The sequence below is a fragment of the Helianthus annuus genome, chromosome 12 (assembly GCF_002127325.2).
Source record: "Helianthus annuus cultivar XRQ/B chromosome 12, HanXRQr2.0-SUNRISE, whole genome shotgun sequence".
In the NCBI taxonomy this organism is placed as follows: domain Eukaryota; kingdom Viridiplantae; phylum Streptophyta; class Magnoliopsida; order Asterales; family Asteraceae; genus Helianthus; species Helianthus annuus.
The window spans coordinates 7,437,846-7,455,074 of NC_035444.2; the positions used below are offsets into that span (position 1 = coordinate 7,437,846).

At 36.5% G+C, this 17,229-nt stretch overlaps 1 protein-coding gene and 1 long non-coding RNA gene across 2 annotated transcripts; both read left to right on the plus strand.

Moving 5' to 3' along the window:
* The first annotated feature begins 2,945 nt into the window (after positions 1–2,945).
* On the plus strand, positions 2,946–5,989 carry LOC110892364 (histone-lysine N-methyltransferase ASHR3). The gene is made up of 10 exons (XM_035981163.1): positions 2,946–2,978; positions 3,391–3,417; positions 3,606–3,740; positions 3,935–4,052; positions 4,340–4,433; positions 4,528–4,621; positions 4,733–4,811; positions 5,247–5,418; positions 5,508–5,588; positions 5,685–5,989. The coding sequence occupies exons 1-10, from the start codon at positions 2,946–2,948 to the stop codon at positions 5,779–5,781; spliced, it is 930 nt and encodes a 309-aa protein (XP_035837056.1). The 3' UTR covers positions 5,782–5,989.
* Positions 5,990–8,493: 2,504 nt separating this feature from the next.
* On the plus strand, positions 8,494–9,096 carry LOC110893974. Its single transcript, XR_002566023.2, has 2 exons — positions 8,494–8,771; positions 8,861–9,096. It is a non-coding gene; the product is annotated as an uncharacterized LOC110893974 (long non-coding RNA).
* The last annotated feature ends 8,133 nt before the right edge of the window (positions 9,097–17,229 follow it).

Here is a 17,229-nt window from a genome sequence, read left to right on the forward strand (position 1 = left end):
AAAGTGTACAAAGTCATAAAACGTCACAATTTCAGCCATAAAACACATCAAAAACCCACAAATAACAGAGTGAAGATTATTAAAACACCTTACTCAAACCCTAACAATACATAAACTCTTCAAACACACCATCATAGAACTATGAATATAAAACAAAACATGATAATCATAAAAAACACACTAACATTAGTCATTCGATAATCAAAGCCTTATCATCCAAAACACAAAATGAGTGTGCTTTATTGCTGACATTACGGTGTTATATTACTTTTTACATTTTTAGGAATTTTGTACTTTGTAGGCAACTCCTAGCTGTGAAACTGTTACACACTAAAAATGAAAAATGAGTGAGAGCTCATGCCTAAGTGAAAGTAATGTTACCGAAAAATTATGACGTGACAATAAAAATGGGTGAAACCATTACACATGTGTGTGCTCTCACGACGTGAAAGAAATGGACATGGAGAGACTAACAATAGAAGACAAACTTTTGTTTTAATTTTTATTAATTTTAATATCATTTAATTAATTGGGTGATGGATAGATACTTACGCACGAAAGTGATAAAAAGTGAGAGCTCATCATTGTGTGGTAGCAATAGTAACGTGAGTGAAAAAAATGAAAGCTTATCATTTTGTGGTAGTAATAGTAACGTGACAATTATCTTTTGACGTGATAGTAAAAAATTATAAAACCATAATACAGAGTCTTTTTTATCCAATCTTTAACTTTATTTATTTACTTTTTGTTCTTTTATAAAAAAAACATGTGTTATTCACCTTTAGATTTATGTTTTTAAACTTTATACCATGTGTAGTAGGGCTTGAACTTCAAACTCATCCCTTGGGTATTATCTGACATGTGGATCATAATCAGCAAGTGGGTTTGAAGTTAAAAAAGAACGTAGTGGTATAATGCCCCATACAATGATTATATATTGAAATTGAATTAAATAAAAAATAAAGAAAAACTATTAACACATTCCATTAGCCTCTCTGCATCATGCGTTTTAATGCCCACATCTAAGCCCATTTTGACGAAAAAACGCCCCAGAGAGTGGAGGGAGGGTCGTGAAGAGGCATTTTGGAGTACAAAAAGAACAAATTAAACCCCACTACGGTGGGCTTGTTATTTTATAACCGTTAACGATATTATATTATTAGGCTATAGGGTGTGTTCATGACCCTTATGACCACCATGACCCTCCACATAGGTATCATGTCATCCATCTCTAATCCAGCATCCAAAACCACTACCATAAGTGTGTGGTCATGATCCAAATCACTATCCTTCTTATTTTTTTTTTATTTTTTTTTGTCTTAAAGTTTTCAAATGGGAGGGGGGGGGGGGGTTCGTGGTTAACGTGCTTTAATCCACATGAGCCATCATAATTTAATGAGAGGGTGATGTAGTGGATGAATAATGGTCAATAATAACCCAATCATGACCCTCATGCCCCTTAGCTTATAAAGAGAAAAGTGTCTTTTAACTTTCTTTATAGAAGATAAAACCACCTTATAACCGTTAAAGATATAAACAACCTACTTTCTCTCATCATATTAAACCTCCTTCGTCCTTCCTCTCATCATATTAAACTTTTCAAACTTCCGGCCACCGCATCATAACCCTTTGACACAGACACACACACACAAAAGGAAGTGTATATTCGTTGTTTTAATTGAACAAAATCTTCAATACAGGAACATACATAATCACAAAGAAATCTTTCCATAAGTGCAGTTCCAAATAAGGCTCCAACATTAATTAGTTTTTCAGGGTTTATAAGTTGCAAACAGGATGCCGAAGTTGTGCAAACTTGTAACATCGTCTTCTCGTACCCTTAGTCGATGCCCCAAGAAAACAAAACCAACAGCCACTAAAAAATCTAATTTAAGAATGAAGAGAGCAATGAAATCGAAGAGTTTTGATGATCATGTGAGTGATTGGGTTTTGAAGAAGAAGGAGATGGGGGCTCCAGAATCCAAATTGTTTCTCCAGTTTCTTGTCGGCGCACCGAAACCGAAACTGGTAGGATTTTGATCATTTTTGTGTTTGTAATGGTCGTAAATTTGTCAAGAACAAATACGGGTTTTGTTTTGTAGGATATGGGAATCATTTTTGGATTCACTTTTGAAATGTTGATGATAAAATCGTGTGGTTGATAGAAGTTACAAACGGTTGTATTTTGTTATAAAAATTCAAGTTTTATTAATGTTGGAAAATTGAGTTGATGGATTAAAAGCAAAAATTATATATTTTTGAAAGTTGATGCAACTTCTAATAATGTGTTTATGTTTAGTTTGGTTATCGTATTTGATATTCGAAGGATACATACGTTGCAGGCGGAGTGTCGTATATGCGAGAATATAATCTACCCTGAGGAGGAGGCGTGTTGCTCTACGAGCAAATGTAAAGTTTCTTATCACTCAAGATGTGCAAGTGATCGTTTTGGATCATCCGAAGATATCAAATGTCCTCAACATGTATTGTTTCTCATATCTTTACTGTTCTAAATAATCACTTATGTTCAACATTTGTATGAGTGATTTACAACTTTTGTTGAATAGGAATGCTTTCATTGCAAAAAGAAGTCAGCCTTATGGCGGTGTTCAAGATGTGATTTAGCATCACATAAGAAATGTGCACCATTTCCTGAGTATGTGATCCGATCCGATGAGAGACCAGGCGAAATAATTTGTTGGAGGCATTCTACTGATTCGCCACCCAACAAGGTCCATTTCTCCCATCTTCAACATGGTTATTAAACATGCAAATGAACATATGTAATAAGATTTCACTCATAAAAGGGTCCGGGAAGGGTAAGATAAGGGCAAACTTTTCGTCTCTCATGATTACTATAATATTAATATGAATTATTTGATTAGATATTTGCTTTCTTTTCAATATTTTGTGACATTGGCTAGTGTGATCTTTCTTTCCCAAATATGGCATTTAAAGAATGTTTTGGTGATGTTGATGTATTTTTCTATTATCTTCATCTATGTCGTCAATCTCTATATGAGATTCAGACGCTTCGTTATATAGTCACACACTCACACATGTCATTCATGTATCAGACTTGGACACCTTGGACACACTGTTAAGTTGTAATGCTCGACACATTGTTGTAATTGTTTTAAATGCAACCTTGTTAGAGGTTTATGCTCGTTTGTCTATCACAGTGCATCAACAATTAAAAAGAAGACGTTTTTAAAAGTATAAAATTCTTGATTTTATGCTATAACTTTTTCTCGAATGATTTATATTAAAGTTAGTTTATTTTAAGAAAATTTGATGGAACCAGATTTCAATCAGTTTTGGCTTCTTATTATTTACAAAGTTGTCCCTGTCGCAATTTTTAATCAACTGATTTCTTTTGTTGATGTGCAGTGTGCAGTTCCTGCTAGTAGCATACAGGTGAGACTTACAGCAATGTTTAAGCTCTTATTTGTAAATTACCATAATCCAAAAAGCCTAATCTATGTCCTGAACTTTAGCACAATGATCACATTGGATTAACTATCTATCATTATCACAATGTGATGAATTTCTGTCATAATATTATGCCTCAACTAACTCTCTTGACTTCAAATATATCTATACAGGAAGTGTTTGGTCGTCTGACGGTCCCATATGTGGAAAAGGAATTCAAGTTTGATCCCATGTGGAGAGACAGCATGCCGGATCACTTGGAGTTACCTTCATACGTGCAGCCTTCGGTTCCTATAAGTAGCATAGAGGTGAGTATTCTAAAATATCTAACTCTTCTTTGCAAATTACCACAATCTGCAGATATTATCAATTCAATACTTATTATAATCGATTTCTATACGTATTGGAAGTTATGTTAGCCAATCGAATAATGCATGTATGAAAGACAGTTGGAATAGAAATTCGAAGGCCTAAACTAAATATTTTCGGTTTATAATCATAGGAAGTTTTTCGTTTTCTGATGCTATCATGTGTGGAGGAGGAATTCAAGATTGATCCCAAATGGACACACACCAAGGCGAAAAAAATGGAGCCACCTTCCTATGTGCATATTACGCGTAGTATCCTTCACTTGTATTATTTAAAAGGGAGAACTTCATATAATCGTAACAAGTATACAATTGTCTCACTAAAGTCATTTAAAGTTTATATTTGTTCCTCGAAAGTCAGTCAATGAAAGCGTTTCAATCTTGTGAATATTCTTTTATAAATATTTTTTTTTTTAAATCGAGTGACATAAATGGAACATATATGAATCCTAGTTACTATGTGAAGTTTTCCCTATTTAAAATGAAAACTTTTACATCAATTCTGTTTAGCATGTCATAACTTGCTTAACAAAAATAAGATATATACCGTGTAAAAAAGAAGGGTTATGATGTAGATCAAAGCACCGGATGCACTAGTTGCTCTGACATATGCTATGAAGATTGTATATGCAGGTAATTCGTCGGCTATCACGTTCTACATGGTATTCATTGTTAATCGATCACTCAGCTGCCCTACATATAATATTTCAAATGCTTGACGCTGTAGATATCTGCATATTACCTGCACAAGTGCCTGTGAGTGTTCAGAAAACTGCACAAACAGACCATTCCAAGAAGATAAAAAGGTTCAAGTTGTTATGGTAAGTTTCAAGCTAAGAATATGTTCAATCTTTAATTTTGTGATAGTTTTACCCAGTTCAATTTTTGTGAGCAGACTTTTATAACCTCTACTATGATTGACATATTTGTAGACTCCACATTGTGGTTGGGGTGTAGAAGCCGTGGAATTAATCGATGAAGGTGATTACATCATTGAGTATGTTGGAGAAGGTATATAAATAATTCATTGAGTTGTTATTTACTGGCAAATTAGATTTTCATAATCCAAACTATGTCTCATTGGCCGATAATATTGATCACAATTTGACAAATAATTAACACTTGTAGCGTTCACTCTATTTCGCTCATATGGATTATGAGCGAAAGAGAAATTTAGTGGAAATCAAGTTTTATGTCTATGATGATTAAGCGAATGAGATTGCAGTTGGCAATGATGATCAAAGTTAAGAGTGCCACAGCTGGTTAAATCGGCGGTAAGAATAATGATCGACCGGCCATAATTTGGATTATTAAAACTCAATTCGCCTTTATAATTTAGTGACTACCATAGTTTCCGCATAACAATTGGCAAGCTTGAAGTTTGTGACTAAGTGGTTATATTCCATTTTCGCATCCTCTTACAACTTTGTTAGTTTTTGTCTTCAGTAATTAATGATGCTTTATGTGAGAAGAGGTTTTGGGACATGAAGGGAAAAGGTATCACCAAGTTCTATATGGTCGCAGTCCGAAAAGACTTCAACATTGATGCAAGATTCAAGGGGAATGAATCGCGTTTTATAAATCACAGCTGTGATCCTAATTGTACCATGGAAAAATGGTTAGATATATCGCTTTCGTCATTCGCTCTTAAAAGAAATACATTGTATAATCAAATGACAATTGTATTATGGTTTGACACTTTTGTAGGGATGTCAATGGGGAGACTCGTCTTGGTATCTTTGCTGCTAAAACAATCGAACCCAGAGAAGAACTAACATTTGATTATGAGTACGTATAATCATTTACACCTTCTAATCCAGCCACTATAACAAACCGTAGTACAATAAATTAGTATTAATAATCTTTCTGATTTTGGCATTGTAGATACGAGATGTATGGTCCTGATGAAGTAGTGTGCCATTGCGGTGCTACAAATTGTCATGGATATCTTGGTACTAAAAGGTCAGACGCACGCGGGTGATTGTGTCACAAGAGCAGCTACTAATTGAGCAATTGTTGACAATGTCTTCAACCCAACTAAGTTTTTTCAAGGTTACACATGTTATCTACTGGTTTTTACACCATGAATGTGTATGTTACATTGATAAATACTGTAAAATATGATTGACTCACTTGGAAGCTTTTGACTCACTTGCAAACCCAAGTTTCACATATAAATTTTTTTTTCATATGTTACGAAAATAGATTCTTAGGTGCTGTCAAGTGTGTATTGTTGGATATATGTATGTCCGAACTTAATTAAAGTCAACGTAACAAACTCGGTACGATCCGAAGAGTTACACGTTGGTACACGAATTATATATGTTCACGAGTAGGTAGATTATTATTTGTGAAATAATAATAGTTTAAACCCGAGGGACTTAATATTAATTAGATTATTATTAAGAGGATTATAATTGTATAATCTTAAAGGGCCTTAATGTAAGATTGGGTTTTATAAAAGGATGTTTAAGGTGGAAACCCTAGACACACTTTTGTAAAAACACAAAACCCTAGCCACCCTCCTAAGCTTGGCCGCCATCCTCTTGCCGTCGGCCAAGCATCGCCGCCGCCTCCTTCTTGGCCGGTTCTACTCTCGGGTATCTTGTGCTCGGTTGTGAACTTCCTACTAGCGAGGATTCGTTGTAACCCGCGTGTTACAATTCTGGTGTAGTCGTCAAAGGTTGATTACTAAAACCCTCTATGATTGTTTATTCCTTTTATTTGTTTATACGTGTATAACCTTGATCCTGATTAGGAATATTTATTAATCGGATTAATAAATCAAATTTATACAATCGGCTTTTGGTAAATTATATAAATCGCTTCCGCTAATATTTTGATACACTGATTCCCAACAGTGGTATCAGAGCCACGGTTACACGCGTATAGATGGTAAAGTTTCAATTTTGATCTATGTTTTATTTGTCAAAAAATTATTTGTTTTGACAAAAGATCAAAAACTTTTGGTTGTCTATGGATTGTGATGTGAATCGAGCCCTAGGTTATGACCTTTGTCATGGTTGTGTTGGTTATGGTTTTATTTTGATTTGTATTTTTTTTTTCGGATATTGGATCCGATGTAATAGTATTTTTGATTTGTATTTTGTTGCAGATATTGGATCCGATGTAATAGATAGGATTAGAATAGATTTGGTTTTATTGTATTTTCAAATTTATTAATGTAATCCTTCGAGTACAAGATCAAGATAAATGGCGAACATGTACCATGAAGATAGAGATCGCGGGTCAAGTGGGAGCTTTCAAAAATTAGCTTTTGAAACCCTTTTTGACTAGTTCGTTTCGTTTCTGGCTAAAATGAAACGACCAACCTATTAGGGGCTCGATTCGTTTTTTTTATTATGTTTTGTGGTTGTGTTTTATTTATTGTAAATAATCTAGATAACCCAAAATAAATAAAATTTTCACAATCAAGAGAACGGTTTTATTAAAACAAGTTTTATAAAACTGAAAAGTATAATTAATAAAAAGGTTTTTATTAATATTTAAAACAAGATCATTCGCGATAAAACGACCGACATAGTTTAATAGGGTATTTAAAACTATATCGTGCGAGCGTGGAAAGGAGTTTCTATTATCACGAATTATATAAAATTGGATTTTATAAACTATTGTGTAACTCGCCTCATGCTACGAGTTATTCAAAATATTTTTGGGTAAATATTAAAATAAATCCCAAATTTTAAATTGATGTTTTATGCCACCCTTTACGAGTTAACACTTCATTCTAAATCGAACCCAAATGTTAGTGCTATACCCTGCATCTGGGCATCCATCATGAAATAAGGTAATCATCGCGTTTCCTGTGTAACATAGGCCGGTGTTACAGTTAACAGTAAAGGACAAAACATCGCTTGTTCATCAAGTGGGCACAATTGGGGTTAAACATACATCGTTTTAAGCGATAACCCCAAATGGAGAGTTGTGTAGTGGACACAATTAACAATCGTTGTTTACCTACATAACCATACCAGTGGATAGTGCTTAAGCCAATTCACTGTCATATGATGAATCGGGATCTCATCTTAATTAAAATATTGTTTTTGGGTCATAAAATTAAATTAAGATATTAAAAACATAAAATACTAATTAATTAATTTTGAATTTTGTAGATGTCAACTGAAAAAAATTCCTCCCAATTCTCTCTCAAGTCCATCTTAGAGAAGGACAAACTGAACCACTCCAACTTCATGGACTGGCACCGCAACTTGAAAATTGTTCTCAAGGCAGAGAACAAACTGTATGTTCTTGAAACGCCAGTCCCTGATGAACCCATCAATCAGCAAACTGTTGCATATAGAAACTATGCAAAGCACTTTGATGACTCTATGAAAGTCTCATGTTTAATGTTAGCATCCATGATTCCTGAACTTCAAAGGACCATGGATGACAAGATGGCATATGAGATGAATGAGCTCCTGGTTGAAATGTTCCAACAGAAGGCTCGTCATGAGAGGTTTGATGTGATGAGATCACTCATAACCACTCGTATGCAAGAGGGTACATCAGTTAGCGCTCATGTGCTAAAAATGAAGGCATATGTTGATCACTTGGCTCGTCTGGAATCCCCCTTGAGTGATGAATTAGCTGGGGATATCATCCTCAACTCATTGCCTAAGTCATATGATTAGTTCACTATGAACTACAATATGAATGGGATAGAGAAGACACTTGCAGAGCTGCATCAGATGCTCAAAACTGCTGAGGTGAATATACCCAGCAAGACTGCACCAGTGCTGATGATCAAGGAGGGTCATGTTAAGAAACCTAACACCAAGAAAAGGGGCAATCAGGGCAAAGGGAAGGGCAAAGGCAAATTAGTTGCAAACAAGAAGCCTTAGAAGGATGCCAAGTGTTTTCATTGTAATGAAATTGGGCACTGGAAGAGGAACTGTGCTAAGTATTTAGCTGAACTGAAGCAAGCCAAGGCTTCAGGAGGAGAGTCCTCAGGTATATATGTTATTGAAATCTTTTCTTTTTCTAGCAAAACATGGGTGTTTGACACAGGATGTGGTTTTCACATTTGTAATGCTTTGCAGGGACTAAGAAAGATTAAGAAGCTGAAACAAGGCGACTTGGAGGTCCATGTTGGCAATGGACAAAGAGTTGATGTGAAGGCGATTGGAGAATATGTTCTTTTACTTCCTTCTGGTTTAGAACTTGTTTTGAACAATGTTTATTTTATTCCTAGTGTTACTAGAAATATTGTTTCGGTTTCTGCTTTGCATGGACAAGGTTTCAATTATCATTTTAATGGTGAATTTATTTCTGCTTATTTTAATGATGTATTTTACTTTGATGCAAAACCAAACAATGGAATCTATGAGATAGAAATCCAAAACAATAACATATTATGCCACATCTCCCATAAACGTAATAAGTTGGACTTTAACGATATGTATATGTGGCATTGTAGACTTGGTCACATAAGCAAGAACCGTGTTAAACAACTTAAAACCGCAGGAATCTTAGATTCTAAGGGTTCGGAAACGTTTGGCAAATGCGAATCATGCTTAAGTGGAAAGTTAACAAAAGCACCTTTATCAATTGTTGGAGCACGAGCTAATGATCTGTTGGGACTTGTACATACAGATGTATGTGGTCCATTCAGAACAATGTCAATACATGGAGAAAGATACTTTGTTACATTCACTGATTATTTCAGTAGATATGGTTATGTTTATCTTATGAAGCATAAACATGAGACATTTGAAAAGTTCAAGGAGTACCAAAACGAAGTAGATAATCAGCTAAATAGAACTATTAAGATGCTTCGATCAGATCGAGGCGGTGAATATCTTAGTCAGGAGTTCATCGACCATCTAAAGGATTGTGGAATAGTTTCACAGCTCACTCCACCTGGAACGCCACAACATAATGGTGTGTCTGAACGGAGAAATCGAACTCTATTAGATATGGTTCGATCAATGATGTGTCGAACAACCCTCCCATGCTCCTTTTGGAGTTATGCTCTGGAAACTGCCGCAAAACTTGTGAATATAGCTCCAACTAAGAAGGTTGACAAAACGCCTTATGAGATATGGCATGGAAAGAAACCAAAAGTATCCTATCTCAAGGTCTGGGGATGTAACGCTTATGTCACTCTAGAATCTTCGGATAAACTAGATCCCAGAGGCGAAAAGCGATTTTCGTCGGATACGCTAAAAGGATCGGTTACCTTTTCTACCATCCCACTGAAAATAAGATTTTCACTAAACGCAGAGGCAATTTCTTGGAGGAAGAGCTTCACGAGGGATTGGAGAAAACCATGTGGATCTTGAAGAAATTCGAGAATCACAAGTGACTGAACCAGTTGTTCAGACAGAACCAGAAGTAACTGATCTAGTTGTTGAAGTTAAGCCTGAGAGGACTCAAGAAACAACAGAAACACCAAGTATTCGAAGAAGTATTAGGGATCGTCGTGCACCTGAAAGGTATGGCGATATCTTCATGATTAATGAAGCTGAACCTGCTACTTACAAAGCTGCAATGTTGGATTCAGAATCCAAGAAATGGCAAGAAGCCATGAATGCAGAGATGCAATCCATGTATGATAACCAAGTCTGGGATTTGGTTGATCTTCCCACCGAAGGTCGGACTGTAGGAAACAAATGGATCTTCAAGAAGAAGACCGACATGGATGGAAATGTGCAAACCTACAAAGCAAGGCTTGTAGCAAAAGGGTTCACTCAGACTCAAGGAATTGATTATGAGGAAACTTTCTTGCCAGTAGCCATGCTTAAGTCTATTAGAATTCTACTTGCCATTGCTGCATATTATGACTATGAGATATGGCAAATGGATGTCAAGACCGCGTTCCTTAATGGACACTTACTTGAAAATGTCTATATGGTTCAACCTGAAGGTTTTGTCGATCTAAATAATACTAATAAGGTGTGCAAGCAAAATAAATCCATATATGGATTGAAGCAAGCATCTCGCAGCTGGAATCTTCGTTTTGATCAGAAAATTAAAGAGTTTGGCTTCATTAAAAACGAAGATGAACCGTGTGTTTACAAGAAATCTAGTGGGAGCTATATCACTTTTCTAATTCTGTATGTAGATGACATACTAATCATTGGAAACAATATCCCTATGCTAAAGGATGTTAAGGCTTGGTTGGGAAAATGTTTCGCAATGAAAGATCTTGGTGAAGCCGCTTATATTCTAGGAATAAAGATTTATAGAGATAGATCAAAGCGGTTATTAGGTTTAAGTCAAAGTACATATATTGATAAGGTCATACGACGCTTCTCAATGCAAGACTCAAAAAGGGGGCTCTTGCCCATGGCACATGGAACCATTCTTAATGGTGAGCAGTGTGCTTAGACCGAAGAGGAAAAGAAGAAAATGGAAAGAGTTCCATATGCTTCTGCTATAGGTTCCATCATGTACGCCATGTTATGTACTAGACCTGATGTCTCGTATGCTCTTAGCATGACGAGTAGATATCAACAGAATCCAGGAGAGAGTCACTGGGCTGCAGCTGCAGTGAAGAACATTCTTAAGTACTTAAGAAGGACTAAGGACATGTTCTTAATATATGGAGGACTGGATGAGGAGCTGTCAGTTAAGTGTTATACTGATGCAAGTTTCTAGACTGATCGTGACGATTCAAAATCACAGACGGGATATGTTTTCATTCTGAATGGTGGGGCTGTTACTTGGAAGAGCTCGAAGCAAAGTGTGGTTGCTCAATCCACCTGTGAATCAGAATACGATGCTGCATCAGATGCTGCTAAAGAGGCTGCCTGGATGAAGAAGTTCATTACTGATCTCGACGTTGTGCCTAGCATAAAGAAACCAATCGAGATGCTGTGTGACAATACTGGTGCCATTGCTCTTGCAAAGGAACCAAGGTCACATCAAACCACAAGGCATATACTCAGAAAATTCCACTATATTAGAGAGATAATAGAGCGTGGAGACATCGTAATAAGCAAAGTTCATACGGATCTAAATCTGGCTGACCCCTTTACTAAGCCTCTACCTCAAGCTAAACATGAGGAGCATGCTGGAAAAATAGGGCTTAGATTTGCTAGACAGTGGGCATGATCTGTAGTTAGTATTAGTGTTTTAATTTTGAACTAAAACAGTTACATTAAAATAGTTATTTGATTTATTGGTTAAATGCAAGTTTAATTATTTTGTAACTGTGTTCGTTATTTGTATGTTTATATCCTTGAATAAGCGTATTCTAAAATATCCGTAGTCGATCAACTTACATGGGAATGAATTTGAATGTAAGACTATTGTGAATTGAGATGATTGTATTCATGAGATGAATAACTCAAGAGTTTGAGAATCAAAATTCACAGATATCCCTAGGGAATGATATTGGATGTAACTCGCTTCAAAACGATCTCCATGGATTTGAGTCATGAGATGTTTTGATATTGATATGTTCAATCTGTCCTTTTTCCTTAGGCACATATTAAACTACATTGATCAAGGACAATCTTTGATGTTATCTAACACGGTCCTGAAACATGGGTAGTAATCCGGGTAGTGTTGGGAGGAATCCAAGGTCAAGTGGGAGTTGTATGATGCTGATGGAATTCTGTACTTCTATAGGATTAGAAGTTTAGACATTCTGGCGCCCTCGTTAACTCAAACTGGAATAAACGCGTGGCCACGCTCGGACTAAAAGTAGTTCGTTAGACCACTTTGAACTAAAGACGAGAATAGAGAATGGTTGATCACTATATAAGAATGAATGATCCATGTCTTATGATCAACGAATGTTCTATACAGAAGGGACGTATTGATAAAATTATCAGGGCTATAGTATTTGGTTAAGTAAAGTGTTACTTGAACGCAAAGAACTAGTTGACGACTGTAAAGTGTCATGCCGTGTTAAGAGCAGTGCGATGCAGCTAGGCGTCCAACTCTGCACACGTTGACTCGTTTAATTAAAATCGTCCAAGTGGGAGATTATTGGATATATGTATGTCCGACCTTAATTAAAGTCAACGTAACTAACTCGGTACGATCCGAAGAGTTACACGTTGGTACACGAATCGTATATGTTCACGAGTAGGTAGATTATTATTTGTGAAATAATAATAGTTTAAACCCGAGGGACTTAATATTAATTAGATTATTATTAAGAGGATTATAATTGTATAATCTTAAAGGGCCTTAATGTAAGATTGGGTTTTATAAAAGAATGTTTAAGGTGGAAACCCTAGACACACTTTTATAAAAACACAAAACCCTAGCCACCCTCTTAGGCTTGGCCGCCATCCTCTTGCCGTTGACCAAGCATCGCCGCCGCCTCCTTCTTGGCCGGTTCTACTCTCGGGTATCTTGTGCTCGGTTGTGAACTTCCTACTAGCGAGGATTCGTTGTAACCCGCGTGTTACAATTCCGGTGTAGTCGTCAAAGGTTGATTACTAAAACCCTCTATGGTTGTTTATTCCTTTTATTTGTTTATACGCGTATAACCTTGATCCTGATTGGGAATATTTATTAATCGGATTAATAAATCAAATTTATATAATCGGCTTTTGGTAAATTATATAAATCGCTTCCGCTAATATTTTGATACACTGATTCCCAACAGTGTGTATCAAAGATTTTTGGGTTACGCCACTAATGCCAAGTCGGAATGTGTCCTTTTTTTATCTTTGTTTTTACAATCTTCCTTGGTTGATCAGCATGTGAAAACTGAATTCAAATTTACCAGGGAATATGGACTGAAGATATATTTATTTTGTGACACGAGAGAAGACATGATTATTGGAAACTCACAAGAGATCATAATACTAAATTAATAAACTCACAAGACATGATTGGTGAATTTGAATGCATGTGATAATTTTCATATGTACACTATGGACTAGTTAGACTGGAGGGTATGGAGAGGCTCATCCCCAAGGGAATGGGCCGCCACGTCAACACCACGTAAGCGGGGCTTGAAAGGAATGGACCTGGGGTGGGGGAGAGGAGAGGTCTGTCGAAAGCGTCGTGGGAGGACGGAAGGGACGAGCCAGGCCATAGGGGGCGGTGTTCCGGGCCGGCGCCGGGCCTCGCCGTGCCCCATACCCACCGGTCTTACCACTTTTGGAACCAAGGAAAAATATTAGAAAAATAAAAAGAACGTAATCCGATGAAGAAGAAATGTTAATGCACTTTAGGTGATAAGTGCATGTCTCCCAGGTTATAGGGTCTTTACTGTACATCTAGTGAAAATTAGTCCCAAGTTTATCCTAGGGACATTTTGTCCAAGTTTTAGGATGGTTTCTTTAGTCAGAGTTTTTGTATGGACTAAGGTCAGAGTTTGTTTGTGTAGCCTTTTTCTGAGTTTTGTCTAGGCAAAAGGTCTGAGCTTTGTGCTATATGTTTTGTCCGGGCTTTCTAGTTAGTCTTGAAAGTCCGGGCTTTGCCTTGTATATATACTTTTATATGGAATAGACAAGGTAACGATTCTGTGTGAATTTCTGTGCACCTAACCCTAATCATTGTGTATGTTTTGTCTGGCGGCTGCTTTGTGTGAGTGACGTCATTCATATTCATCTTCTTCATCAAGAATACTTAGTGTATTCTTGATTTCTCTCTCAAATCCTTGAATACTAGTGTTTCATCTGCAGTGGTTGATCATCAGGTGGATTCCGCACACCTGTTGGTTGCTTTAGCTGAGTGAGATCTTGGATTAGGAGGCCTTACAAGTGGTATCAGAGCAGTGTGCTCATACTACTGTAGGTGTTCTTAGTTTGAAGGTTTTGGTGAGAAAAGTTCATACTTTGATAGGTTTTAGTGAGAGTTTAGTGAGTTTTTGTGTTTTATTCACGATTCTTCATTCATATCTAGTGATTTGATGATGGATTTGATGATGGATTTTGAGTAGTTTAGTGATTTTTAGTGTTATTCTTCATCTGGGTTTTACAGGGGTGTTTGGTTCTTGTTCATACAGAGTTTTGAAGGTGAAAAAGATTCTGAGTTTGATCTTTGGAAGCTTTGTCTGTGGTTTACATTCTGTGTTTGTGTCTCCGGGGTATTGTTGAACCAGTGTGTAGTTACATTGGGGAGATAGTCCGGAGATTGGTTCCTCTGAGTTTCAAAACTCCAATCTTTGTCCGAAGTTTGTGTGTTAGTTTATTAGTCTGAGTTTTATTAGTGAGTCAATTGTCTGGCCTTTTATGGTTCCTTAGTCCGAACTTTACCTTAGGTATAGTCCGAGCTCTTTTTGACCCTTCCGAGTTTTTCTTGTTTCAATTTGAGTCCAACTTTTTAGCTATGTCTTAGTAGTCTGAGTTTGTCTCTTTTATTAGTCCGACTTTTAAAGTTAGCTTGTGTCCGACTTTTAGTAGGTCCGAATTTTATAGATTTTATTTAGGAGTCCGAGTTTTCTAGGTTAAGAGTCTGTCCGATTTTTATATTAGTAAGTTGAGTCCGAGTATTAAAGTGAGTAGAAGAGTCCGAATTTTTGTCTTTATTTTTAGTGTCTGAGTTTTACTGTTAGTTAAAGGTAGTCCGATTTTTATATAAGTTAGTCCGACTTTTTTGTTTTTGTCCGAATTTTGTTAAGTCCCTAGTGTCCGAATTTTGTTAAGTCCCTAGTGTCCGACTTTTAACTGTAGGTCCGAGTTTCAGGTTTATTAGTATCCGAATTTTTAATATTATTATTGTCCGAATTTTTATAGGTTTTTAGGTGTCCGAAGTTTAAACCCTTTATTAGAAGTCCGAATTTTAAAAGTTTTATTAGGGGAGTCAGTATTTTAACATCATTAGTGTCCGAACTTCATACTCTTAGGGTGTCTGAGTTTAAGTTTCTAACAGTGTAGTCCGAGTTCTCTGTTGTTTGTGTTTTATTTCAGGTTTGTGTGATCTGGGTTTCGCAACTCTGTCTAAAGCTCAGACACTTCACTCCGTGTTTTCTCTCCGAATTTGGACTTAGAAAATCTTTTCTGTAACACAGTTCTTGCTTGGAAGCCCACTGTTGTTTTCTGAAATGGCAAACAACAATCTGACTGCAATGGTGCAAAACCTCAAGCACAATACTGAGGTAGGGAGTAACGACAAACCTCCTTTGTTGATCAACGAGCTTGATTTTCCTGAGTGGAAGGAGCGTTTTGAAAGGTATGTACGAGCAAAAGACATCAAAATCTGGTTGTGTATCGTTAAAGGATGTGGAGCTACTCCAGTACGTACGTTGACGATTGATACGTATTTGGCACTCACTGACGACCAGAAGAAGTTTTATGATTGTGAAGAGAAAGATATGTCAATGATAACGATGGCAATGACACAATCTATACTTCATACTTTCCGTAAGAGAAATAGCTCAAAGGAATTGTGGGATAGTATGATCCAGCGATATGAAGGAAACGAAATGTACAAGAAACGACGTCTCGAACGTTTGAAGACTCAATTCGTTGTGTTCAAGGCTTTGAAGAAAGAATCATTTGATGACACAGTGAACCGATTTTATCATCTGCTGAGCGAACTTGATAGAAGTCAAGAGGGTATCTACACTGAATTTGAGAAGGTTGAGAAGTTTCTGAATTATCTTTCCAGAGAATGGAATATGTACACCGCACTGATTAGAGAGGGTGTTATCTATGAGGAGCTTTCATTGGAAGAAGTTGTTCAAAAACTGAGGGGTTATGCTTGGAATATGGAAGATCAAGCATCTGATTTCGAGAAGATCCAAGATCCTCAGTTATATAAGGCTTCAAAACCAACGGAGAAGGGTAGTAATGGTGGAGTCGGTGTTGCTTTGTATTCGGAGAATGAAGGTTCTGCAAGTGAACACGCCTTTATGAGCAACAATGTTAGTTCAAATGGAACAACTGATGCGTGTGAAGTGTGTTATATTTTTAGATATATATTTAAGCCCTTTTTACACTTTTAGCCAAGTTTTAAATTTATAAAACACGATATTTACTAACACTAAACACACATATGGGCAAGTGCACCCATCGTGGACGTAGTATAGTGTTGGTAAGATACCGAGGTCGTCCAAGGACACAAGAGCTTTTAATACCGGTTTATCCTCAACGTCTAATCAAATCAAAAAGTTAGAAAAATGTTTTAAACTAAGAAAAATAAAAACTAACTAAATGCTGAAAAGTAAAATAAAAGTAAAAACAGATAGACAAGATGAATCACTTGGATCCGACACGTGTATTAGTATAACCTTTGATTATTTTCGCACTTTTGCACTTGTTTAAGAGATTATCTTAGTTATTGTAGTAGGCCCCTTTTTCGGAGGTGACGTTACCCTCAACCCAGTAGTTTGAGTCAGCAAGGATACAATCCTAAAGGGTTGGATTATTGAAAGATAATGAATTAAGTTATTAATGCAAATTATGGTAGGCCCCGCTTTTGGCGGTGACGTTACCCTCGGCTAAGTAGTCTGAGTCAGCAGGGATACAGTCCTAAATAGCCGGGTTATAGTATTAAT